Raw genomic sequence first — 26,677 nt, 5'->3', positions numbered from 1 at the left:
TTTTACTAAGTCAGTGTTGTAGTTTATTGTTGCTTTACAGTAACAGTCATCAGTTGTCACAGTTTATTTTAGCTCAGTTTGTCAGACACAGTACCTTAAGAGACTACACACACACACACACACACACCTCACAAACAAACACACAAGTGGCCCCATTTACACCTGCTATTAACATATAATCTGAATGCATTATTTAGGATATTGACATCTGATCCATGGATCTTTGCATTTATACCTGATATTAAAATGTGTTCTTGTTATCTCAATTGTGCTCTGTCAAATTTGTCAAATTAGTCCACACAAGCAGGGCACTCTAGATGTCCCACTAACCAGCAACGCCTTCCAGCTCCTCCTGGTGGGTCCCGAGGTAGTCCCAGGCCAGATGAGATATATAATCCCTCAAGCGAGTACTGGGGTCTTCTCCCAGTTGGATGTGCCCTGAAAACTTCCTCCTTGCATCGTGTAAACCTCTTATCTTAACCCAAATTGTGACTTAAACCTGACCATGTATTTTTGTTCTCTAACCAGACTGTGACCATTCAGAATATGAACCACTCATAAAGACGCTAAGGGTACCTTGTGCTTCTGTCTATAACGCAAAGGGGCATGACAAAATAAAGGCAGTTTCTTATGAGCTGGGATGAGAACACATCTTAAAGGTACAGCTTGTACGATTAAGTGGCATCTACTGATGAAATTGTAAATTGCAACTAACTGAACACCACTCACGTCTGTATTTGACGACTTGGGAATGAGAATGGGAAGTGTGTAGGAGGAACTATGGTGGCCACAAAACTTGTGAAAAACACAAAATTCCCCCAAATTATCTTGGTTTGTCCATGGTGGTCCTCCATCCTAAGATAACAAAAACATAACAATACCTATATTCAGGTGATGATACACTAATGAAAACATACCTATGAATATTATATTCCATTTCTGCCAATAGATCCTCCTAAATGTTACACACTGGACCTTTAAAAATGTGACATTAACACCTGGCTGAGATCTGATCACAATCCAAGCCTGACTGTCTCCAAATGGGGTCTGGCTGACTCATTCACATTCTGATCCCAATGCATTTATGCACCTCATCCAGATAATGTCTCCAGATACAGATGGCATTTTAATTCCAGGTATAAATGGGGTTGATATACACACACGTAAAAGCTGTGCTTGTAACTCTTCCCACTTTCAGTGCAGTACTTGGGAGCAGTGGAGCACTGATGTTAATGGGGGTTGAAGCTGCTAATAGTCCATATTTTGTGAAGACATTCACTGTCATCTACACTTGACCATTTTTATTTAAAGAAAAAAAAGAGGAAAAGTGTTCAGAATTACATTCTTTACACAATGACAACTTGTTCTGACACACAGATAATAAAGACAGTGATATGAACACTATTAATGATACAGATAAGAATAACTGGACCATATCTGATTGGACTGCAATCAACACTTAGCCTATAGACAATCTGCAGAGGGTCCAAAATGATACAGCCACTATAAAGACGGACAGCGATATTCAACATGTAGACTGTAGTTTCAGTTTGTGTATTCATCCAGTTTGAACAGGAAATTATTATTATTATTAAATTTGATTTGTAATCATTTACTTGTACAGTATGTATGTGACCATCAACACTAATGATGAACACAGCAAGCAACCCACAGATTAAAATTCACAAGGCTTTGGATGAGCAGGACACTAATGCAGCAAAACAATTCTATCAGTTTGATATGTGACTGTTGAGCAGTTAGAGGTCAGGTGTGTACATGTGAGACGTCAAAATTCATGTAATGTGAACTAAATGTATGTGTATGGTGGGAGGTTCAATCAGCAGCTGACTTCAGATTTCCCCCCATGGAGCACTGCGCTCACTTCAACACCAGAATAACCTAAGCAGTCTTAACATACTCATTAAAAAGTAACTATTAAACCATATTACACACTTTAACAGATGGAAATCAATGTGAACCCAACCACCAACTCAATACCTCTACACACTGTGTATATTCTCTAATAGGCTGACATAAAGCTAGCAAATTCTATACCGTTAAGTTACTCTATAAATGAATCCGGCGCATTGTATAGAGTATGTTCAAGTGCCATTACTGCAGTGGCAGAGTGGAACTGAACACATTCATACTGACAGTGAAAGCAGAAATGTTTAGTTTAATATAACAATGATTAACAGTTTTTGTCTGAGCACCAACAGTATGTCACCTTTTCTGCTTTAAAATAACTGATTTATTTTATAAGTGTCTGTGCCTTGTTCCTACATTATGTGACTTTTGGCTCTGTGCTGGGATTGCGTAACTCTTTACAGCAGTAGTATTGAACTCACCAGTGTTAGGCTTACTGCCTAACACTGGTGAGTTCAATACTAGTAATAATGTTACAGTAATAATATTACTTTCCTCTGTAACTAGTGGTGTAACTAATTACTAATACATTTCAGAAGTAGTCAGTTATCCCCCCCCCAAAAAAAAGAAAATTTAAAAAAATCTTGTTACAACCGTACTTTTGTTGGCACCCCCTACTGATCTGAAACAACAACCCAATCATTTTCATTCATCACATAAAGTGACCGAAACATGAGGATTTAACAATAACAAAGATTTAGGAAAGAAGAAAAGATTTCCTGGATCCGAAGCTTGTGGCGTTTACTTCCTACTTGTTGTTGGAGCAGCGGATAACTAAATTTCACTGAAAAGTGTATAAAACCTTTATTTTAATGGCATTTGATGATATTTTCTACATATAACAGCTGCTACAGCGTCTCTTGAACTGATTACTTGGCAGAAATGCTTTACATATGTTATAGGGTTGTACGAGGGTTGCCCAGAGAGGTGCAACCACAATAATGGCGGATTGTCCTACTTCCTCCTACAGCTCGGATTCGTCTATAGAAATTTGGCTCTGTTTATCTTTAGTTTTTAGATATTTCCCTTTTATGTTGATTTCAATTTCACATTCAAATAATTCAAAACAAAATAGAAAGAAATACACCAGCCTCAGGTGTACGCACATAATATGTATGCAGCACGTGTGTGTATGTTGAGTGTGTGAACCTGTGTGTTTCAGTGTCTCTGTTACACTCTGTCTGTCAGTGCAGTTAAGTTTAAATGTGTGTCAGTGTGTGTGTGTGTGTGTGTGTGTGTGTGTGTTCAGGGACATCTTGTGGTTCATGTTTCCTCTTGTTTTTACAGCAGAGCCCGTTGTAAAGCCTCCTATCATCTAATCTGGTCACACACACACACACACATTAGCACAATAATACTCAACATATACCTACAGTACACACTCAGGCTCATGGAGGATGCTACACTTATATATACAGTAAGAATGAGATGGGGAGAGGTTATGCAGAAAAAGACACACCTACACACACACACACACACACACACACACACACACACACACACACACACACACAACGCACAATGGGGGTGTGAGATCAATAGTTTCTTTGTCCACCTTCAGTCTGCAGCTGATCTATAAGCACATCAACTTTTGCTCTCTCTCTCTCTCTCTCTCTCTCTCTCTTTCCGTTCCTCTCTTCACACCTCTTCCTTCTTCTCTCCTGTAACGAAAGAAAAATATGGATCGGATTAAAAGAAAAGAGAAACCAGATGTGCTCTACAGCGGAGTATAACTTCAAAAAGAGGGGAATGTTGAAAAGAGAGAGAACTTTTATTGCTCCAGTGTTTCTGTATCCTGTACACTACGGTGTGTTAAATTAGACATTTTACAACTTTTCCACTTCATTCAGACTGCAGAAAAAAACCACCAACTGTAGCAAAGCCACTCCAGAGAAAGGTGTTGATGATATTTCCATCTGCAGTGCAGGACAAAACCTGGTGGGCACATAAATACATACCAGTCATCAGTCAAATGAGCATAAATCCTCTCTGCCTAAATAAGATTCCATTACCTTTTCAGACTCACAGGAAAATGATTGTAATATTATGTATTGCCTCAAGCTACAGTATATTAGCCTGGTTATGCACTCACACACTGGTTAAGTGACTACATTTTTTTAATCTCTCAAAAATGGCAGCCCACAGAACCAGCGTGTGGTCAGCTCACGAAATGCATCAAGAACGCCATCCCATCATATCCTCCTTTCTGTGTGCATAGTTGGTGTATGGATGAGCAAGCAGCAGAAAGTGATGGTGAATGTGAGCGATGCAAAGCAAAAGGAGAGCAGTGAAGCTGTCAATCTGGCAGTAAATGCACAGAGTAGGTTACAGTTTGTCAGTGAATAAAGGCTGCAGCTTCACCAATGTAAAGCTCCCGTGTTTGTGTTGTTTCCCAACTGATGGAATAGCATGTGACTATTTGGCTAAATAATGATAATGTTCAAAGTGTTCCCATCACTACAGGACATCTACACAACCAGGGTCATCAGGAGGGCCCACAACATCATAAAGGACAATACACACCCACAACACAGTCTCTTCACAGTCCTGCCGTCAGCGAGGCGCTACAGGAGTATGAAAGCAAGGACAAAAAGACTCTCTAACAGTTTCTACCCCCAGGCCATCAGACTCTTAAACAGTACAGCCCACACCACCCTCCCCCACACTTAATCACTCCCATTGTGAAGTAATGTCACTCTGCACCTGAAGTGTAACTGTGAGGCATAGAGCACCTTATTCAACTCAGGTTTCTTTGTTTACTGTACAATGTTCTGCACTTTAAGTTGTAAGTTATATTTTATACTAGTTATATATTTATATTAAAAAATATATATATTTTTTATATTCTTACTCTTCTACTTGTGTGTTGCCTCAGGGAGTCGGGCAAAGTAAGGTTTTCATTGTACGTACAAACCACTGTATTTCTCACTGTACATATGACAATAAACCTGTTGAATCTTGAATCTGAATCTTGAATCTCCATGTACCAATCAGAAACAGGTTTGCATTTGCACTGCAGTTTGCAGATGCATTCATTGATTAAACAGTCAGAACCTCAACCAGTGACGAAAAGAATAATGACAGGGTGAATTCTTATTCAGATATAAGTTCAGGGAACAACTGGCAGAACTTCCATGGTCGACCAGAGTGAGTCAATGAAGTGATGTGAGATACTGAAACACAACAAAAGTTATTAAACTATGTTCAGTTTGGGACGATGGTTGTTCAGTCTGGGACAGCTGAAAGTAGAATTTGGGACAGTTGTGGGACACTGGGGGAAAAAAAGTTAGCTTTTAGCTATTGGTGAAATAGCTTGACAGATATGTGATGTACTGATGTGAAACCTGGTACAGATGTTCATTGTCGTCAGAGGAAGAATCCTACTCACGTTGGTGAGCCCCTGATTTCCCTCTAGCACCACCATGAGGTTGAAGTTTTAAGTCAAATATCCAGAATCTAATGAGAAGGACTGCCGTGAGATTTATGTTTTCTTCAGGATGAATTCTAACAGGTTTGGTTATACGTTAACTCGTACTCTAGCGCCATCTTCAGGTCCAAATTTGAATGTGTCCAATACTTTGGTTTACCCATGAAACTAATGACATTCCCATCAACCTCAGCTCTACTTCATGTTTATTACTAATTAGCATATGTTAGCATGCTTACACACTAAACTAAGATGGTGAACATGGTAAACAGTAGATCTGCTTAGCATCAGCATTTAGCATTGTCACTGGGAGCAGGATCAACAACATTGGCTCTTATCAGCTGCTGCTAGCTGGTTGCATTCTCAGATTCATGCAGCCAGCAGCTAGCCCTGGTTTGGTTTCTATATATTTTATCAGGCATGTGAAGAAACTTCTGTCTGAGCTGCAGCCCCCTCTCCTCTCCCACCTCTTCTCTCTCATTCGCAGGTCTTGTCTCAGGTGGGTTTGTGCTGGTGGGACCAGATCAGTATCCGTTTACACTATCAACAATAGTCCTCTGTTTTTTCTCTCCTTTTCCCCTGCCCTCCCTCTGTCTCCTCCTCTTTCATCCCTCTGGCATTCTCACCTCTCTTCACCACAGTACCCCTCTATCTCCCTCCTCTCAACACACCTTTCCTCACTCTGTTTCGCTCTTCCATCTAAACTTCCTGTTACTCTGCATCTCTCTGTCTGCAGTCAAGTCAGTTCAGATCTTCACCGGTATCAGGCTTATATAAACTATATCAACCAGCTCTTCGTGAAGAACTCGATAAGTGTAGCTCTGTACAATAACTGCACTGTTCAGCTCGGCCATCAGGGTCTACACTATTTGGGAGTTCACAGTCTGTGTTGGAATTGTAAAACACAGTTTTATTCAGAGGAAAGGGAATGATTCATTGAAAACAAAACCAGCGAACTGAACAACTGCGTTAGTCATTATGTGATCATGACTCCTAAATACAATGACTGCATGAAAACACCCACTTACAGGATTTTTCCTCTGTGAAGTTTGCAATGAGGTTACCAGTTCTCTCAGCAAACAGGTCATTTGTTTGAAGGAGCACTTCACAGATTTTACAAATAGGGTTTGATTTACATTTCATGAGCAACACTACTCACTATTGATAACTGCTGTTTAATGCCCTCTTTGGTTCTAGAGAAAGTCTTGAGGCAAAAAAAAAAATCGGGGCTATTTTGGCTTGAGCATATACTGTGCAAATTCAGAAATGTTGTTTAATTCCAACTCCTGCTGTATGAGTAAAAAGAGAAAACCAAAGCTCACAATTGATGTACCCACACTGTGGACCATTCTGGCTGTTGACAACTGTCAATAAAGTTATGTCTGAAAGCAGGAATGCCAGAATCGACTTGCGGCTCTGCTTCAACTGTGTGAAAGCCTGACTGGTCATCAAATAATTATATTTGATGAATGGCCCTCGCGCAATCCTGTCCACTGCACGGCACACGACGCCCGATGAAGCTGAAATTCTGTCTGAGTCTAAAATCAGTCATGCAGCTCAAAAATCGAGTCAGCAACGGACTCAAATTGTACATTGTATGCCCAGCTTTAGAGATGACGGTTCTTTAACTAACTAACTAACTCTATGTTACAAACTGGGTCACGGAGCTTGAAACACATGGGCTTTTACCAGTAAGGGAAGGCCTTATGGGAAACGCAGGATCCAGCATTTCAAATGAACTGCCACACCTTAAACATCTCTATAGTGATACAGATGTGACGTATAGTGCGATGCTACTGTACACCAGGATCAAATGAGATCATTTACTGCATGGCAGTCCATGGAGACATTAGGCTGTGGACCAAGGCTATCTGATAGTGATGTGAAAGCTGTGAGAAGAATAAGCTATCAGGAACATAATGTGACACCAAGATTCCTTTGCAGGCCCTTGCTCATCTGTTTTCATACATCTTAACATGCTGACTTGTAGAATTAAAGATAAAAGATGTAATATCCCCAAAAATTCTGAAACTCTGTGCCCTCATTAGTTAGCCAGGACATTCAGTATAAAAGTCTCCTCTGTCTTTTTTTACCCTCCTCATCCACTCTGAGCTCCAAAAGTTCTGCGCTGTCCTCCTGCCGCAGTGCTGCTGAGCTAAATCTGGGACCCCTTCATACACTACATACTGTATATAGGCTAGTCCCAGATTGGTAACTGGGTTAGTTCTTCCAGGGCTCGATCCATTACACTGTGGTTTCAGGGGACCCAAATACCTCAGGGACAGCATGCCTACTTCCATTAAAAGTCTGTCCCTTGTGAGGAAATGTGCTGAACGAACTGAAATACAGAGAACAGTGTTTGTTCAGCAACTGCTGATCAGTTTTCCGTCATTTATGCTTTTAATTTACTATATTTTCATTTAGATGCCAAATTAAAGCTCTGATAATCTGTGTTTTTATATTATCAATGGATTAAATGACTGCATGTAAAGTGAAGGGTGTCAGTATTAATGTAACCTGACTGTGGTAGTTGGTTTCTTACACAGCACTATATGGGAAGTCGTAGTTTGGAAAAGGGCAGACTCGAATTTCAACCAATCAGATCAACTCTCAAGAACTCACAAGCTCTGATAAACCCACTGTCTGCCCAGCACTAAACAGCAAACAGAACAGTATATATTAAAACAAAATGACACCAAATAAATGCTAATGTTGCTGTGTCTGCTGGATGTAGGCAGCTGTTTCTATTACCACTACTTTAGATCCATTATCACATACTTTGGTTCACATTTATGTTCACATTAATGCCCTGTATGTTAAGAGCAGAGCAGGTGTTACCTTCTATACTTGTATGTGTAGGCCTCATAGTTTTCCTGTGTCATCAGTGGAAAGTGCGAGTCACTGGAAGGCAGCACGAACCGTCCGGTCACTGAGTGGCTGTGTAGGACGGAAGTTGTCCCCCAACAACCCATCATTGCCTTCTAGCAACTCTGCCCCTTTGAAATGGGACCGCAGCCTCCGAAACTCCTCGATCTGCACAGACAGACGAGAAAATATTTCAGGCCACACAACATAGGTTTGACCAATATAGTCAAACTGATATACCTAGACTGAGGTGGCTGACAGTTTGGTCCCAACATAAGGGTTAGGGTTAGGGTTAGGGACATCATGGTTTCTTAAAGACACTGCTTTCGTCCTTTGGCTTTCTAAAAATACACATAATTCAAGTACTTCATATGACTTCAAATATTTGCTCTACACTCAGGGGTTAAAGCGTTCAGTGCTGAGCAAAACAAACCTGGCATGGGGAAAGATTAGGAGACTTGGACCCATGTGGGGTCCCTAATGACAGCCAAAGAACCTGTAATGATATAATGATAGTGTGGGAATGAAATGTGAAGACAGCTGACAGTGAATACAACAGTATTGTAAGAGTATGTTTAGCTATTGTTTTCTGCTGATTTCAGTTCTTAACAAACAGGCAGGTGGGTGAACAAACATCCTGTATTTACCCAGCACTAAGTATGAGGTTGTGACAGATCCGGTCGTCTACAATAAACGTCATCTCTTGTTGTTTTCTTGCTCACACCAAAATGTTAAGATCAGAATCACTACAAAAAGGATCCAAAATCTGACTTCCTGTTCACGTGTACATGTACAATTTACACACATATACTGTATCATGCTGGTTACAACAGCCAAAACAAACATGGCAACAGTTCCTGAGCTGTCATGCTATTGGCTTACAGAAGTAGGATTTATGGACCACTGTTGTCAAAGTGCAAAACGTGTAGGCATAGCAACTGTTGAATGACACACACACACACACACACACACACACACACACACACACACACACACACTTGTATGCACATATGCACTGTGCACACACACTCCTGGTCTATTAGCAGTCAATAATAGCTAGAGGTGTGTATTCTAGGTAAGCAGGACCTGCTGTTTTAAAACACTTCTGCTGTTGTACATGCAGTGTGACTATGGTTGACACATGATACAGAAAATACATCACTATAGTACTCAAAAATAAGGTAATATATACAGTGCATAATATTGTCTGTTCAGTACATTGTAGTCATGGTGTTGTAATGACTACATGGGTTTTTGTGACCCACTTTCCCACTTTCCCACTTTTCTGCTTGTTTTATGTATTTCCCAGAATGCCTTTAAACAACCTCGAGGAGCACAACTCTGTGGTAAGGATATCTCTAATTCAAGAGTTTTCAAACTGTGAGGCCACCTCCCCAGAGTGGCACATTTGGAGGGAGGGTTGCAAAAGGAGACATGAGACAAAGACAGAGTGAAAGAGACATGTGCATGCTGGTGTTCTAAAAACAGGAAGGTAGTTTTTGTACTCTGATCTGCTGATTTGATCACAATTACAGTGACGTTGATTCATGTGCATTATGAAGTCATCCACATTAGTATGGCCATAGCCTTAGGAGGAGGACAACCACAAGTCCTTCTCTCTGTTAACATTTCAAAGGGTCAGCAGGCCAGAGGGCAGCAAGGATGAAAGACTAAAATAAATGTCAGAGGATTACCATCATCATCCTTTGCTTGAAGAGAGCCATGAGTCAGGCAAGGGCTGAATTCAAGTTTAGATCTATTTAAGGCAATGTGACAGGCTCATTGATTGGCCGTGGGTGTAAAGGCTTCCTGTACTGCGGTGAATGCCAGAGTGCCTCAGGTTAGTGGTACTGTGTGGTATGAATGTCACAAAAGGGCCTGGCAGTGATTGTATCTTGGATGGGATGTAGAAAAAAAGAGAACAGAGCTCTGACATTATTCACTGAAGGTAGCTAGATGATCTTAGCTTAATATTATGAAGTTAACCTAGGTTTAGGGTTACCAGAACATTAATATTAAAACCTAAATTAGCTGACGCATTGTTAGGTTTAATCAGTACTGATGAGAGAGAGAGTTAACCCTAACCATGTGTATACATGGCTGTGGTTTAATGTCACTATTGGTGTAAACTCAGGCATATGTCTAAAACTGCTGTGTCTACTGCAGGGGTTCTCCGGCTCTGCAGAGCAATATTTCTCATGGAGTTTGTCAGAAAACCAAAACAGTGAGCTGAAAGACATTATAACACTCCACAAGGCTGAGGTGAACAGCAGAGTTCTGTGATAATTCTATGTTGGTTTGTCACTATTAGCAACCCTGTTCACATAACGTGGTCATTACATCCATTGTTAATATAAATACATTGATCAGGTAGAAATGGAAGAATGGATGCAGTCACAAGTAAGGCTGGACTCACAATGGACAGTTAGCAAAGGTAAAAATTGATCCAGCAGAACCAGAGTCATGCTAATAGCTGGCTAATGTATATACATCACAGATTAGGAGCAGGCTATTACCTGTAACTGTGAGATGGTGAGAGGGTAGCGGTAGAGGATCCAGGTCACATTTTCACTACAAGGTGGTGTGGTCAGAGATCCTTCATACACCCAGTAGTCTCTCAGTAAAGGATCTGAGGGCAGATTAAACATTTAACGTAAAATGCTTAAAACATGTCAGTGAAAGCAGCTTATATTACCTGCCTGTACATCGTGATAAACAATCCACTGTTCTGGAAATGGCTCTTTTGATAGTAAAAGTTGCTGTCCCCTCCCTAGAGCGCAGGGGCAGAGCGGTTGTTTATTTGAATATGTTAGTCGATTCGGCCTGATTCATTAATCATTTATCTGACTGAGGTTTGGTCAAATTAGAAGATATGGCCCCAACCATGGCTCTGAAATATCAGTATCCCAACTATGTGGTGTACTGATAAATCCAGTGCTGTCCATGGTGCTGAAGTAGCAGGCGGACATGTGATTGCGTCCTTCTCTCTTAGTCCCGCCCTTCTGTCAGTTAAATCTTGCATCTATAATAATAATATTTTCTCAACTATACACTATAAACACTCAGTTCTATGACCTATACACCATAGAGTAGTGACACATTCATGATCAAAGTGACAAGTAGCAATGTGTAGTCTTGGAAGAGCAAGGGGATTAAAGTGATACACTGCTTCCTGTAGTATTCCTATAATATTCCTGTCTGTTCTGCCTCAGCCTAACGCCTCTTAAACTTTGTTCTTTCACCTGTCAGATTCTGCCTGTGCAACAGTGCAACGGTAATTTTGCTTTGAAGTTATGTAAAGTGATGAAAAATCTGCAATTTACAGAGCAGTGCTAAAATATGTGGACACAGCCCTACACCCTTTCAGCACAGTAATCTCTGTGGTGTAGGTCTGATGCTCACTGAAATAAAAACAGTACATATTTTGTAAGAAAGAGATGTCTAAATTAAATCCCCTTCCAATCAGCTACCCACAAGATTCAATTAGGGATTCGAAAGGATTAGGATTCATCACCAACATTACTTGATACTACTACTAGTGATTGTGAATAATAAGCTGGCATTAAAGGACCAGTGTGTAGGGTTTAGTTGCATATAGCGGTAAGATTGCACAACCGACTGAAACCCCTTGTCTCAACCAGGCACGTAGGAGAAACTACGGTGGCTAAAAAACTCGTGAAAAACATGAAAAGCCCTATCTAGCTAGGCTATCGAACTAGTGTTTGGTTTTAAGAATGAATGGATTGATGAGAGGATGATAGCGACCCAGCAGGCTGCCATCTTAAGAGAGCCGTGGTGGTGTGATCATTTTTCCCAAGACTTCTTAAACTCATGATGAATTTAAAGTCAATTTCTGCTCACCAGGTAACAGAGTGTTGGGGTTGAAGCAGGGGATTATCTTGTTCTTCCCCTGATGGAAATACAGAGACACAGCAATAATTAATGTTATCATGTATCCAGTTTAACAATGTGATTGTGATGTGATTGAATCTGATGTCATAAATTACCATCTAATCTGTCTGATCTTTTCAGTGTTATTCTTACTTTATATTGCAGGTCCTGTAGAACTTCAGTGATTGCCTTCAGACCCAGATGCTCCTTACCGATCTGAAAAAACACATTTCAGGTTTCAGTGAGTGATCAGTTGGTAGCCACATATCAATATATCTTATGAAGAAACTGTTATCAGTGATTGTCTTAAAGCCGTCAACAATGTTTTAAGAAGATTTTAGTTTACACCCACTGTATCTTTACAGGAAGTAAACAGGAAGTAAAACCTAAGGGAGCTGTCAAAAACAGGACGTGTGAGGTTGAGTGTGTCATGGCTGTGGCCTCAGGAGGTCAAGGCTGTCTGGGGTAGAACCAGAAGCAGACTGCTAGCTGGTGTTTTTTCACTGGGTGTGTTTTCCTCAACTGGTGTGACTCAGATCTCTCTCCTAAAAGCGAGCTTTGCTTTCTCTGAGGTTTGATTGTTTTCATTAAAGTGGCATAAACCTTCCCACAGTTTTAATTGTTTTCTCAGCAGGGAAACGGAGGACCACTTAAATGCGGATGCCAATTCATAGGAATGCAGCAGAAGGTGTTTGCTTGTATGATACTATTACACAGGATGGTTCAGGCTAATGTGGAATGAGCCTGTTCAGTCATTTAGAAAAACAGCACTTACAATCCCAGGAAGGAAAAACAGAAGACTTGCTGAAAAAGGGGGGAAATGCATGCAGCTACATTCAAACGGTTCTCAGCTTATTAGGTACACCTAGCTAAGACTAATGCAGTCTAACACAACTGCCCTGCAATAAATCAACCCTTCGTGAAGATTATAATGTATAATTATTAGGTTGTGAAATATAATTATAACCTTACAATGTATAAAGTTGTAGATTGTTTTTATTGGAGCAGTTTCAGAAAGCTGTTTTTGGTGTTGGTCGGTGAAATTTCAGGCAGAGGTGCTTTGTTGGGGTAGCTGAAGAAGACTGTATGGGTTATTTATCTCAGGCAACATTGGGATTAGCTTGCTACTAGCTTTACACATCCTTAGCAAGACCCCAGGAGGAACGCTGGGCTTTGAAACCAATTTTTACACAGCGACAGTGGCCAAACCGTGGAATTACAGCAATGGCATCCGTCATGTGATGCACGCTGGGCCAAAAATACTTTTTCCCATTAAGTTACATTGCAAAAGAAGCTGCTGTAAAACAGTGGATAAATTTTTTTGAGTAATAAACCCCCACGAAAACTGGTTCCATTCAGTTTGATAACATTTTTTAAGTCTATTAGTTTATTAGGCCATTATTTATACCCATCCAAGTTAGCTAAACCGAGAGTTAGTGGGCTCAGCCAGCAGAAGTCTCTAATAAAGTCTCTAGTTCCTCAGCTTTCACAGGAAAAAACAGAGGGCCGCCTCCAACGTTGTTTCCAGTTCTCTTTATACATCCTTGTGTCAATGGTTCTGAACTGGTTGTTGTTGGCTAGCATGTCGTTAGCTGACGGTGTTACCTGGTGTAACAGGTTGTGGGCTTTGTTGCTTGCTAAGGCGGGGTAGTTGAGGACATACTGCCAGTGGTTTAGGATGATTGTGTTGTTTGTTGCTTGGGGGGTTGAGCGGTGAGCTGCCGGTGTTAACAGAATGCTGATTGTTGGTTCTCGGATGCTGGAACACATTGTTTAGCCTTCCCGGGGTTGTAGGCCCAACACCAGTTAGACTATTGAGAGAGTGCCTGACTTGCACTCACACACAAATTCACATTGAAACAATATTATTTTTTCTTTGCCTTCTTCAAGGACATGATTCATGAATTGTTTCTCTTACCAGAGTGGTTGCTCATTAGTGGCTGTTTAGTGAGACTAGTGGAGACAAATATACAGTGATGGTGGTTGGACAACTGAGTGGGCTATGGTATTAAAAGGATCTGGCCTATTGCCTATAGCCAGATAGGCCAGCCATTAAAGTTTAGGCTTAGCACATATAATGTAGGTACAATACGGGTCAAGCTGCCGAGTATCAGCTTTTTGCTTTGGCAAGAGTGGCAGCTTAAGAGTAAGTCAGGAAAATGGTGTCGCCTGTCAGAGGACTTTGTAGATTTATGTTGGCAGAGCCTGATACACACTGAGGGCCTAGTGATAGCTCAAAACCTCATTTAACATGAATACTGGGCTTCCACAAGAGTGCTCGCCCAACCTTTGGCACATTATTACACAAATTTACTGTGTATTGATAACTGTTATCTGTAACACAATGAAAAAAATGACAAAATACTTATTATTATTCAGGCTTCAAGGTAATACAAACTAGAAAACGAGAGGAAAATAAAGCTAGATCATACAGTATGTATATTTAGTCAAGTGTGTATACTGTACTAATCTTGATCTCTGTTGGCCAACCAATCTCTTATCTGGCCACTACTTCAGCCTACTGGCTCCTTATGTGGGTGTTTACCTGCACAAAAAGAGCGATGATGAGGACTCCATTCTTCTTCCCGAGAGCGTCCTCCAAAGTGTTAAACAGAGTGCTGTTCCAGTGGATCAGGTGGAGCTAAGACAGACAGAGAGACAACAGAAAACAAGCTGTATTTGAGAGGCCATTGTTGTAAACAGGTGTAGGGAACAGTGGGTAAGAGAGTGAGAAACCATCAGCTGGGGATGACTGAGGGCTTTCTATATGGGCTCTTATGTCAAGTTAACGTAAACAAAGAGAATGTAGTGCAAAACTTCTACCCTCAGACAGGTCAATATCAGATCAGACCACAGATGATAAGATTGAAAGCTGGCATGGTATTTATCTTACTGTAATATGGAAAAAGTATTATGTAAAATCTCAGTAATCCCTGAGCTCTCAGCCTTGTTATCAGTAGTTTTAGCCAAGACCTCCAATTGAGCATTGATTTTGTGATTTGCAAAAGTGGTCAAAAGCTATCCTGAGTTCTAATTGACATACTGTTCAAATATGTATCCTATACAACATTCAGACTGGATCTGTGCCCAGGTTCATACCATGCTGTAGCATAACCCTTTAGTTTACTGAAATGAGCCATGGTAAACTTTAGAGCTGAGTAATTCCCCCTTTTCTTTGTGAGAAGATGATTGTGTTATTTATGCTTTCATTCTTATTTCTAAGGTTAAGGATGGACGAATAAAGTGTTAAGCTATACCATACCAAGTTATACCATTTGCTAAAACATTTTTTAAGTATTAACTTTATACATTGACCCCATGAATGAAGCAATGAAGAGAAACATCAAGTACCATCAAACTGAGTGAGCTGGTGTTGCAGTTTTGGCATTTCCAAGGTTTCAGTTTTGACCTTAAATTTCAACGAAATATCGGAAGATAGTGTCAGGCCCGTTCTCATTCCCAGGTCGTCAAATACAGGCGCGAGCAGTGTTCAGTTAGATGCAATCTGCAACGTCACCCCTAGGTGCCGCTAAATCCTACACACTGGCCCTTTAAACAAAACTAGATACACTGTGTGAATGAGTATATTCTACAGGTGTGTAGTAAGGATGTCTAGTTTTCAGTTTTGGAGAGATCAGACCAGCTTTTTCCCCTGCTTCCAGTTTTTCTGCTAAGCTAGGCTGATTGCCTCCCGCCTCAGGCTCCAGACTAACTGTTTCATCTTTTTAAATATTTGACAAAATTCAAACTTAACCTAATTTTACCAAATTAATTTGAGCTCTTCTTTAAGCCTATGTTAAGTTTATAAACATATGTATGGACACAACCTGATCTAAAGATTCCCTAAACACACACACTCATAAAAAATATATTCATTTCAGACTATGACATTTATTTTTCCACCTTCAGCTTCATATGTCAAAAGTGTTGCTTGTAAGAGAAGAAAAAACAGTTTTTGTTCAAGGACTCAACAAGCTTCGATGTTATCTGAAGGACAAATGTCAGTGCCAGAAGTCTAAACATATGTACACTGCAGTTCTTTAGTCTTTTAGAGGCTGCTGGTCTGCACCCCACTCCACGGTCATGGCCTTATGTCTGTGTATGTGTGTGTGTGCGTGTGTGTAGGTGTGTGTGTGTGTGTGTGTGTGTGTGTGTGTGTGTGTGACTGCACTACCTCCATAGGGAAAGCCTTGAAGTTGACAGTGTGCTCTGATCCTCTCTGGTTCTCTTTGCCCCAGTGGAATCGAACCTCATGAAGCTCATACTCATGATCACTAGGCAACGGACCCCCAGTAACCACTGGCAACAGTGCAGGAAACCCGGGGCATTGTGGGAAAGCACACGCAGGAAATAGAAGACAGATCAAAGCAGTCAGAGTTAAAGTACAAGTGAGAAAAGGGGTAATTTGCTGAAAGGCTGGACTTACTTTTGTGTCACCTACTGCTAAACCACAGTGACTGACAACAAAACTAAACATTCATCCTGCCTTCTCATCACTTCTTAAATGAGTCAGTGGTGAGAGGAGCCTATTACTCAGCACTAATAGAAGAAAATAAGAACAACCCTAGGTTCCTCTTCAGCACTGTAGCCAGGCTGACAGAGAGTCACAGCTCTATCGAGCCACATATCCCCATAAACTTAAGTAGCAATGACTTCATGAGCTTCTTCTATAATAAAATTATTACTATTAGAGAAAAAATTAATCACCAACTGCCATCAACAGTTATCAGTGGCTCTCCAAGTTCAGGGACTTCTGTCAATGTAAACTTAGATGTATATTTAGACTGTTTTTCTGCTATCGATCTTCATCAGTTAACTTCAATCATTTCTTCATCGAAGCCATCAACCTGTCTGTTAGACCCGATCCCAACTAGGCTGCTTAAAGAAGTTGTTCCCTTAATTGGCACTTCTTTACTGGATATGATTAATCTTTCTTTATTATCAGGATATGTACCACAGTCCTTTAAAGTAGCTGTAATTAAACCCCTTCTTAAAAAGTCCACTCTTGACCCAGGGGTTTTAGCCAACTATAGACCGATTTCTAACCTCCCGTTCCTCTCTAAGATTCTGGAGAAAATAGTCGCCAAAGAGTTGTGTGACTTTCTACATAACAATAGTTTATTTGAGGATTTTCAGTCAGGATTTAGAGCTCATCATAGCACAGAGACAGCTCTGGTTAAAATTAATAATGACCTTCTGACTGCTTCTGACAATGGACTTGTCTCTGTACTTGTATTATTAGATCTTAGTGCTGCATTTGACACCATTGACCATGATATTCTTTTACAGAGACTTGAGCATCAAATTGGCATTAAAGGAACTGCCCTAACCTGGTTTAAGTCATACTTATCAGATCGTTCTCAGTTTGTACATGTTAACGATGAATCCTCCATAAATACTAAAGTTAGTCATGGAGTTCCACAAGGTTCTGTACTTGGACCAATACTATTTACTTTATATATGCTCCCTTTAGGCAACATTATTAGGAATCACTCCATTAACTTTCACTGTTATGCAGATGATACGCAGTTATATCTATCAATCAAACCCAATGAAATTAATCAATTATCTAAATTACAAACATGTCTTAAGGACATAAAATCCTGGATGACCTGCAATTTTCTGATGTTAAACTCAGAAAAAACCGAAATTCTTGTTCTTGGCCCCAAAAACCTTAGAGACTCATTGTCTAAAGATATAGTCACTCTAGATGGCATTAACTTGGCCTCTAGCACCACTGTCAGGAATCTTGGAGTTATCTTTGATCATGATTTGTCATTTAACTCCCACATAAAGCAGACCTCTAGGACTGCCTTCTTTCATTTACGTAATATTAGAAAAATTAGACACATACTATCACAGACAGATGCAGAAAAACTAATCCATGCATTTGTTACTTCAAGGCTGGATTACTGCAACTCTTTATTATCAGGTTGCCCCAATAAGTCCATTAAAACGCTCCAATTAATTCAGAACGCTGCAGCACGAGTACTGACAGGAACTAGAAAAAGAGATCACATCTCTCCTGTACTAGCTACTCTGCATTGGCTCCCTATAAAATGTAGAATTGAATTTAAAATCCTCCTCCTCACCTATAAAGCTCTTCATGGTCAGGCCCCTTCATATCTTAAAGAGCTCATAGTACCCTATTACCCCACTAGAACACTACGTTCTCTGAATGCTGGGCTACTTGTGGTTCCTATAGTCTCTAAAAGTAGAACAGGAGCCAGAGCCTTCAGTTACCAAGCTCCTCTCCTGTGGAACCAGCTTCCAGTTGTGGTTCGGGAGGCAGACACCCTCACCACATTCAAGAGTAGGCTTAAGACATTCCTCTTTGATAAAGCTTATAGTTAGGGCTGGATCAGGTGAGTCCTGAACCATCCCTTAGTTATGCTGCTATAGGCCTAGACTATCGGGGGATTTCCCATGGTGCACTGAGCTACTCTCTTCCTCTCTCTTTCTGCACTCATTCATGTCCCTTTAATGCATGTTACTAACTCCACTTCTTCCCCGGAGTTCTTGTGCTTTCTCGTCTCGCAGGTTCTCATGGATCCTGGTGGAGCCTCCTGCCATGGTCCTGCTTGACTGCCATTGCCAATACTGTTGTTGCTGTGCACCTGTCTGTCTGTCGCTCTCTCTCTCTCTCTCTCTCTCTCTCTCTCTCTCTCTCTCTCTCTCTCTCTCTCACCCCAACTGGTCGAGACAGACGACCACCCACCTAGAGCCGGAGGATCTGTCCTAGGTTTCTGCCTTTTAACAGGCAGTTTTTCCTTGCCCTTGTCGCCAAGTGCTTGCTCATGGTGGTACTGTTGGGTCTCTGTAATTAATGTTAAAGAGTTCGGTCTAGACCTGCTCTATTTGAAAAGTGTCCTGAGATAACTTCTGTTATGAATTGGCGCTATACAAATAAAATTGAATTGAATTGAATTGAATTGAATTGTCGTCACGTCCCCTGGAGTCACCTGATTTGGACTTGAGAATGATGCGCACAGTGTGTCCGTCGTTGATGACCTCGCAGTCTCGACACACCACGTAGTTTGGCGATAGGCCGACATCCAGGAGGGACGGGTCATACTGAGCCTCCCGGGAGTTCAAGTTAATGGGAGACTGGTACTCGCCGTTGGCTGCTGGGAAGTGGAGTCCCCATTCTACACCTATGAGTGAAAACAGGCACACAAAACACATATTATATATTACATGTACCTTATGTCTGTGTTTAATTCATACCCTTAACCAAAATAATTTTTGCATACCATTACGGTAACTATGAAACAATGAGTCAAAACACAAGCAAAGAGGCCAAATTTCATATTCAGGTTTGTGAGCATATACATATATACAAACATATACAATAAACCTTTTTCACTGGTCATAGTTGGGAAAGCACAGGTGTTACTAACATTGACAATGACTTTGTTCTATTCAATTGTCCCAGTCAGCTATGACAGTGTGACAGTGAGCCAGCATGAACAATGAAGCAGATAAATAGAATCCAGCCATCATTTATTTTTTATTATTATTATGTTTTATAATTTATTATCTGTGCTTTGCCCACTGTGACATGTCAAAATGTCTTTTGTAAAAAAAAATTACCTATTCCATTTAAGTGTTTTGTAAGCCATGCAAGTAGCTGTAGAATAAGTATTCAGATCCTAGTGGCAATACCATACTGTATAAATAAATTACACGTAAAAGTCCTGTATTGACAATTTTACGTGGAAGTGTATGAGTATTATTGAAAAAATGGCTTAAAAGTATCAAAATAATAATAATAATAATAATAATAACCCTTTTTTTAAATAAGACCTTTAAATGAGTTTACAAAGTGCTTTGACAGACAAAGCAAAATGATTGTCAGGATACACAAAATGTAATTAAATATAAAAATACAGAATACCAAAATATATTAATAAGAGCAGAATAGAAGCCATAAAAAATGGAAATAAAAATTACGACATCCTATGAAGGCAAGTTTATCAAAATGGGTTTTAAGAAGTGATTTAAAAGGGAGTCCCTTATTCTGCTAAACTAGAAGTACTGCATGGAAACAGAAAAGAGGAAGAAAATGGCCATTACTAGTACACACAGCTCAGTGACACCTTTAAATGTCTTGTATTGTCTGACCATCAGTCAGTCTAAAGCAAAAAAAAAACCTGTACCTGAAAAATAACGAGCTTGTAAAGATCGTCTATACAGTAGCTCAAGTATAAACAAGGAAGATGGAGTCACAAAAGTACAGTTCATTGACCAAGTTAGCTCTCCCTGATGCGTCATTTAGACAAATCACATTTCTACTGCACTAGACTGTAAGGGTTCCAGGAGGTTCTGCCTCTCTGAACTTTCATCTGTTAAAACAGACACAACTCTGGTGGTGAGCCCTGTTAAACAAACGGACACACCTCAATGGAAGACAGTTATGAAGAACAGATTGGTGTGCCACACCCGTAAACTGGTTTTAAATGAATCCAAAAATCCAGAGTACACTTTAACAAAGAGAAAAGTATCTAGCTGGAGGTGTAGAGACAGACTTGTGTATTCGGTATGAAGGGTTTTCCACAGTTTTTTCAAACCATATCTTCAGTGTGTTCTAGGTCTGTATAAAAGTGTGTGAAAATCTCTTCATATGTAAGTTCCTAATCTCTGCTCTTGTGATGTACCCTCTTTTAATATTTATCTATGGTCTATATGACTTTTTATCATGAATTAATAAATGAATCGTCCATGTGCTCTCACAGGTTAGTAAATTTAACAACTGTGTATATTGCAATAGCTATATTCAGGATTTCTTTAAACTGAAAATTGTTAGGATTAATACTAAGTGTGTCCCTGTGTGGGCACTGCTGCCACAATGACTAAATAACACATATAAACTAAAACAAACTTTTTAACAGAAGACAGTTGTACTCTCACTATAACAGGAAATGCACAGGTATAATTTATAACATTATAGAGTGCATTTGTAGGCCTACCCCGAAGTTAGCATTAGCAAACTAGCAAATTAGAAGTTGACAAAAAGCCAATAGGAATTTTTCATTGGATTTGGGATTTTTATAAAAGAAATAAGCCTTGTTTGAACAAAGGTTTATGATAATTGCAGTTTTGTTTAGCATGATAAAAAAAACACCACTCTTTTGAAGCGTAAATGCAACCGCTAGCAGTAAAAAGCTAACGTTAGGCTAAACGAACAACACCATGGTGGCATGACTTCAACATCACCACTACTAACGCACTGACAACCTGTCACTGACAAAAGCTTCAGAATTCACCTGGGGGTATTTACTCATGTATTTTATCTCATAGAACAGCTGTGTTAACAACAGGCCTTATTTCAGGCATTTAACCAAAAACCCATTTAACTCATTTATTAATTCACTGACTTTGAGGCGTGTGAACCCGACATGCTAAAATGCTAACTCATTTCCAGGTTTTAGGACTCATTCCTGCAGCACTCTATTGCTCGGTTCAGTGTGCCTAGTAAATAATTAGTGAATAATACTATTGTTAATTACCCTGGTGCTTTTCCTTCCATTAAATGTGAAATATCTGCAAGGAGAATTTCTGCGTACACGTATACACACATACATTGTGTGTTAAACTGGTCCAAACATATCGAAGAGCTATGCTGCTGTATGAAGCACACTGATGAAACTGGTTCTTATGTAAGACAGCAAATAAGTATCAAAGCCAGCGTATTGCTAAGAGATTCAGTTAATATTTGGTTTTATTCTTTGTTTAACTGTTGTGTAGTCCTTGTCGTGGTCCGAGCCTATTTTAAAAATGTATTATAAGCTAAAGTAAAGAACATTGTGCAAATAACATAGTACAAATTATTAGCAAAACAAATAAATAACACATTAACTAACAAATTACAGTTAATAAAATATAGGTATATAAGTTGGCTCACTGTAAACGCTCCGCTACACTAAATGGAACAGAACCTTGATCAGTATCATTGGTAACACCTGTGTTTACTACTATTTCATGTAAAAAACAACAACAACAGAATTGTAGTTAGGGCAGGTGAACAACATGGGTTGTTGTACATTTGAGCGTCTTTTGGAGTGATAACGTCCATTCTTGGCCTTGGAAAATGAAAAGCAATTTTGACAGGATGAAGTGATGAAGATGTGATTAAAAGCTAGTAAGTGGACTTTGAGGTACATTTTTTTTAGTGAGTGTATTACCCTCAACCTTCTTCTTCATTTCCTTGCTATTTCCATCATCCTGTCAAGGAACAAATTTATATCGAGGCCAGTTCCTCTGTGTAGAACATATTTTAGAAACACAAACCATTCGTCTCTCTAAAGTCTAGGCTGGTTGCTTCCTCTCTGAGTGTCCAGTTTGTGAACAGGATTTCATGTGACAGTAAGATAATTGCTGTACAGAAGGTTTGTAAAAGAGACTGAGATACTGCAATATCTTAATTTTAAATGATATCCGGTGAAAACTGTCTTATAGGTTAAAAGAGCAATGCTGTTGCCACCTACTTACCTTCGCTTTCACTGGCAAAGAGTGAAGAAACAGAGTAGAGAAAGTGATACTACGTAACATCAAAGGTACACACTGGTCTGGATTCACTTCGGCTTTTTGCTGACCACAATCAGTCTAGTAGCACAATGAGAACACTGTAAGACGTGTGGAGCCCAGTGTGTTTTTAAAAGGAGGAAATGAACACATTTGGTGAGTATCGTGTTCAGGAAAGCCCACGTCCCTCCAAGAAAATGAACTCAGCTCCTCGCAGTATGCCTTTCTACTGCAGCAGGGACAGACACTGGCTGACTGCTCCCTCCATAGCAATGAGGGGTGAGGGGATCCGTCACATTCCCTCCTTCCTCAGCAACTGAAGCCTTGACAACAAGTTACCAAAGGCAGTAAGGGTTTCACTGCTGCTACTATACACATAAAGGGACTGGGCAAGATTCTGTGCTGCATGTAGGGCCATAGAACTATCTTTACAGTACATAGGACTAATAGAGAGTGTTGTCACATGGTGCAACAACAATTACCTGAAGCTCGGTATCAGCAAAACCAATGAGCTTGTGGTGGACTACAATGCTTCAAATATGGATGTTTCTGAAAAGAAGCTTCTGTAAGGTGGATACTTACACACATCTTCAACCCGGCAGCACAGATTTATATAATCATGAAGTTTCAAGGTGGGCACCCAAGATAAGTGTCACCAATTCAGTATTCATATAGACCCAATGTATAATACGGTTGCAATTTCCCCTTCTGTTCCTGAGTCAGGGCACTGGATTATGGCTGATGGCTGATTTGGACCACAAACTGGCCCATTCCATGTCATTTGGACTATTCACACTGAAAAAAATCACATCTGAGTCACATATGAGCAAAATCCGATTTGGGTCACTTTGACCTGCAGTCTGAATGAAGCCTAATCAGTCAAACATCCTTTCATCCAAGGGGACTTTTGTACTGGATGTAATGAAATTCCCTCTAGGAGTTCCTGAGATATTGCGTTCTCGAGAATGGGATGGACAGACTACCCAAAAACATAATGCCCCCGACCAGAGCTTTTGCCAGGACGGAGGCATAAAATTTAAATAGGAGTTGTGTTACACCTGGGCAAATCCCAGATCAAGTTATGGAACAGGATGAATATGTCTTTGCTGTTAGCAAGAAAGTCATCACCCTGATATGGTTGCAAGGCAAACCATCCAACAAAGGACACCTGAACTGCATTTGTCAATAAAATGAACTGTGATTATGATATAAACAATATATACTGGAAAAAAATTGACCTCTGTCCTGCTCTCATTATGGACATACTATATGTGAGTTAAATGCACTCTAACCAATAGACTTTCTCTCTTTAGTTGGGCCATGATGTTTATCCCCTAGAGTTCTGGGGTTTATTGGAAATGGTGTTTGTTAAAGCTGCAGTAGATTATTACAATTTTTATTTTTTTTTATATTTGCTGAAACTTTCACTATTCCTGACAGTAGAACATGAGACTGTGAAAAAATCTGATCCACTTTGGGTTGGTGGCTTGAAGATAGTTAAATGTTGAGTCTCATTCCCAGTGTCAGTGTTTGACAACATGGGAATGAGACTCAACAATCAACAATGAGTCTCATGTACTACTGTCAGTATATAGTGAATTTTTCAGCAAACATAAGGGTTATTTTCATTTGAAGTTACCTACTGCAGCTTTAACGTTACATCCTAGAAGTAGTTTTTTACAGATCCAGATCCACATTACAGCAAACTTTTCCAAATATTTTGTTATTAAAATTAGAAGTGTAGTGGACTGTCCGGCCTTGGAGGAGCTTTATGTATTTGATAATTAATATCCTATCCTTGTGTAGAGTTTTTACTGTTGCTTAACTGTTGCTGCAGGCTTGTTATTTTTCCATAAATAGTCTATAAGGGCATTTGGAAGAATTATAAATTATTCTTTACATTGTAGATAACATTAATTTATAAAACTAATTGTTCCAAAAGACATATATATATATATATATATATATATATATATATATACACACACATCTTATATAGTAATAACATCAAGTGTCCTGGAGAAAGTCTTTCATCCCACATACATAAGATGGTTCTGTGGATGATAGTGTGTAAAGAGTAACCAGTTAAAAGGTTTTATAATATCTATGTCAATGGGACATCCAATTACAATTTTCCCCCTTTTCAGACAAAAGGTTTCCACAGGACACGGCTGTTATTGGCAAGCCATATATAAGAGTTTCATTCATGCATACTAAGTGTAACATATCATTTTGTATACTTACAGTAAGAATTTTACAGTTCAGTATCCCAGTGCATCCCTCCATGCTCAGTAAAGGCAGCAATAAAGAGAAGACAGAGTGAAACAACACAAACTAAATGGCAGTCCTGAATATTGAGATTAGGCTGTGCAGAGCTTTCAGTTTCCCTCAGCTCCAGGTAAGCCTTTCCACAACAGCTGGACGGTGTCTCGTTTCACTCTGACCTGAGGCCAAACAATGTACCAACTGACTTGACAGCTAGTTGAAGGAGCACTTCACCAATTATACACATAAAGATTAGCTCACCTGTCACGAGGAGCCGCCTATGCAAACAGTATAATGTCTTCTGTGATAACCCTGATGATGTCCATATCAGGGTTATGGACAAACAGGGTATTTCGTTATTTAATTTGGAGGACTTGAAAGATTTTGTTACGTGTGCCACTAATGTCAAGCAGATACAAAATATTACACAGATGTGATAACTGCAGCTTAAATCCACCACTTTATAATTTATGGATGAATTCAGTAACTATGTTTTTCATGCCATGATGAAGTTAAGATGATTAAAATCTGGTGGTCAACATGAAGCTATAGGATCGTTAAATGATCCTGTGTTTCTATGTTAAGTTTAGACTTTGTTTAAAGAAATTTTGAACTGGCAATACAGAATGGGAAGAAACCATCAGTCTTTCAAAGTGTTGCAATTGCATTGTGGGAATTGTAGGATCCAAGGAAATCTAGGACATCTGCTGCATCTATTTTGACAATGCTGTTGTAATTGTTGTGAGTCGCTTTATAGGAGTCTAACAGCAGAGTTTGACTCTAGAAGGATGTTTTCACATTCATCTGCTGAAAGTGGAAAGTTTCTTTGTGCTCATTCAAAAGCTAATTTTTAAGGGGCGGGGCCTACCAGCTGGATTTGTGACATCACATATAGTTTGGAAGTCAGTCCTGGCCCAGTATGCAACTCGTACAGTACTATAGTTCCTGAGTTTAGCCACACATTTGTTTATGTTTTCATTCTTTTGGTGTTTTGCACTGAATGCTCTCCACATAATGTTGAGGCACTCAGTACAACATAAAATTACAGCCTGTATTTCTTATGCCTTCCTGTATTCATTCAAAACAAACTTATTATGCTGCTTTGATATGAAGTGCACCTATTCCTGCACAGCACAGAACATTTAAAAACAGCACATTTAAAAGCTTTCCTGAAGTTTATTAGAGTCTGAAATCATTCAAAAACTACAACATGTGTCAACACTGCAAACTCCACTTATAGAATAACTTTAGGTAAAGACTACACAGAGTGCGAAAGGTTCGGGATTCAGTCCCATCTGCACCCTCAACTTCTGCACCAGCTGACATCACACATTTCCCAGCATCCCTCCATACTGATGAAGACCAGTTTTACCTTCCTCGTAGCCCCAGTCCAGCTCATCTTTCCCCGGGTTATAATCAGACTCCTCATTCACGTTGTCAGCCATGGTGCTCAGCAGTCTGCTCACTGTGGGTAGAAACCAGTCTGTCCTCCCAGTAGAGTCCCAGTCACACTGGTTTTTGTACGTTCACTTGGGCGAAAACTGAAGTCTCAGCAGTCTGCTGGATGGATTCCCAGCCGAGCAACAACTCCCACAGCCTTTCACTTTCTTCTTTGTGTCTTTTACTTTAGTTTCTTCTTGTCTCCCTGTCTCTATTCTGTCCGTCCTCCCCTCCTTTTATATCCTCTCTTGCTCTTGTCCTCTTGCAGCTACTGATGTGTGTGGATCTCTCTGCCTCTCTGTATTTCTCTTTACTCTGTTGCTCCTCCTCTTCCTCTCT

General features: G+C 39.9%; 1 protein-coding gene across 4 annotated transcripts; it reads right to left on the bottom strand.

The window, feature by feature from the left end:
• On the bottom strand, positions 1 to 26,677 carry ca8 (carbonic anhydrase VIII). 4 transcript variants are annotated; one of them, XM_051396264.1, is made up of 9 exons: positions 26,271 to 26,664; positions 19,072 to 19,257; positions 16,284 to 16,408; positions 14,655 to 14,750; positions 12,263 to 12,325; positions 12,080 to 12,128; positions 10,735 to 10,847; positions 8,192 to 8,386; positions 1 to 3,587 (listed from the first exon to the last, which is right to left on the bottom strand). In XM_051396264.1, exons 1-8 carry the CDS (start codon positions 26,341 to 26,343, stop codon positions 8,252 to 8,254), a joined length of 840 nt encoding a protein of 279 aa, XP_051252224.1. In that variant the 5' UTR covers positions 26,344 to 26,664; the 3' UTR covers positions 1 to 3,587; positions 8,192 to 8,251. The 4 variants fall into 4 exon arrangements, with proteins under 4 accessions (XP_051252224.1, XP_051252206.1, XP_051252215.1 ...); XM_051396246.1 differs by having other exon boundaries at positions 19,072 to 19,263; positions 26,271 to 26,658; XM_051396255.1 differs by lacking the exon at positions 1 to 3,587 and adding an exon at positions 3,598 to 3,861 and having other exon boundaries at positions 19,072 to 19,263; positions 26,271 to 26,660.

This window comes from Dicentrarchus labrax, unplaced genomic scaffold (genome assembly GCF_905237075.1).
Source record: "Dicentrarchus labrax unplaced genomic scaffold, dlabrax2021, whole genome shotgun sequence".
NCBI lineage: Eukaryota > Metazoa > Chordata > Actinopteri > Moronidae > Dicentrarchus > Dicentrarchus labrax.
Note: the sequence above shows the minus strand (reverse complement) of the source record. Positions and strands in the feature narration are given on the sequence as shown.

Coding starts and splice junctions, on each gene's coding strand:
- ca8 (XM_051396255.1), bottom strand. CDS start 26,343: ATGGCTGACAACGTGAATGAGGAGTCTGATTATAACCCGGGGAAAGAT. Junction 19,264..26,270: donor GGACTGGGGCTACGAGGAAG/GTAAAACTGGTC, acceptor TTTCACTCATAG/GTGTAGAATGGGGACTCCAC. Junction 14,751..16,283: donor TCAAGGCTTTCCCTATGGAG/GTAGTGCAGTCA, acceptor TGTCTGTCTTAG/CTCCACCTGATCCACTGGAA.